Raw genomic sequence first — 1,291 nt, 5'->3', positions numbered from 1 at the left:
TCTGCCATAGAGCGACCTTTCCCTTCGGAGGGTTGTATTATAGGATTCGAAACACCGCGAACTCCAAATCTGGATAGCATGTTGATTCTGGTTTCTGAAATCCAAAAATGGAAGATTACACTTACAAGAATTACTAAGATGTTAGTATATTTTCGACCAAAGTCGCGATGACTAAAGTGCTATAGGAATAAAGAGTTATTCTGGGGTTAGCATCTAGTCAAGATTGTCTTGGTTCAAAAGAGGAATAATTGACTACCCTTCAGTGGAGGTTACTCTAAACTTTTGAAATATCGTTGCAAAATATAATAATGAGAGGTACAATTTTAGTTTTTGCTAAATTAAATTGGTTTCTTTGTGATTATAGTTTTTTCTAAAAGAATATGTTTATCTTTTTAGCATGAATAGCTCAATAATTCAAATCTTAGCCTCCGAGAAACTAAACGGCGATAATTATCCGGCATGGAAATCAAATCTAAACACAATACTGGTAGTTGACGATCTAAGATTTGTCTTAACTCATAAATGTCCTCAAGCCCTAGCCTCAAATGCTAACCGAACTATTCGGGAAGCATACGATCGATGGGTCAAAGCCAATGAAAAGGTCTGTGTTTACATTCTTTCCAGCATGTCTGATGTTTTGGCAAACAAATATAAATCCTTAGCTATGGCTAAAGAGATAATAGATTCATTAAGAGAAATGTTTGGGCAACCATCATGGTCCCTTAGACACGAGGCAATTAAGCACATTTATATGAAGTGGATGAAGGAGGGGACCTCTGTTAGAGAACATGTCCTGGACATGATGATGTACTTCAATACCGCTAAAGTAAATGGCGGACCCATTAATGAGGCTAACCAGGTTAGCTTTATCTTACAATCTCTTCCGAAGAGTTTTATACCTTTTGAGACAAATGCGTCTTTAAATAAGATGGAATTTAACCTCACTATCCTTCTTAACGAGCTCTAATGATTCAAAAACCTTACTTTAGGTAAGGGGAAGGAAGTGGAAGCAAATGTTGCTACCTCTAAGAAAAAATTTATAAGAGGATTGTCCTCTAAAAATAAAGCTTGACCCTCTAAAGCTCAAATGAAAAAAAAAAGGGAAAAGGGCAAGCTCCCAAGATAAAAAAGGGAAAGAAGGATACAAATAAAGAAAAATGTTTCCACTGTAACCAAAATGAGCATTGGAAGAGAAATTGTCCGAATTACTTTGCAGAGAAGAAAGCTGAGAAAATGGCAAAAGGTAAATATGATTTACTGGTCGTTGAAATATGTTTAGTGGAATATGATA

General features: G+C 35.8%; 1 protein-coding gene across 1 annotated transcript; it reads left to right on the top strand.

Moving 5' to 3' along the window:
- The first annotated feature begins 397 nt into the window (after positions 1 to 397).
- On the top strand, positions 398 to 967 carry LOC120089071. The gene has a single exon (XM_039046497.1). The coding sequence runs from the start codon at positions 398 to 400 to the stop codon at positions 965 to 967; it is 570 nt and encodes a 189-aa protein (XP_038902425.1).
- The last annotated feature ends 324 nt before the right edge of the window (positions 968 to 1,291 follow it).

Source organism: Benincasa hispida, chromosome 10 (genome assembly GCF_009727055.1).
Source record: "Benincasa hispida cultivar B227 chromosome 10, ASM972705v1, whole genome shotgun sequence".
Taxonomy (NCBI): Eukaryota; Viridiplantae; Streptophyta; class Magnoliopsida; order Cucurbitales; family Cucurbitaceae; genus Benincasa; species Benincasa hispida.
This window is presented reverse-complemented; position numbering and strand designations above follow the sequence as displayed.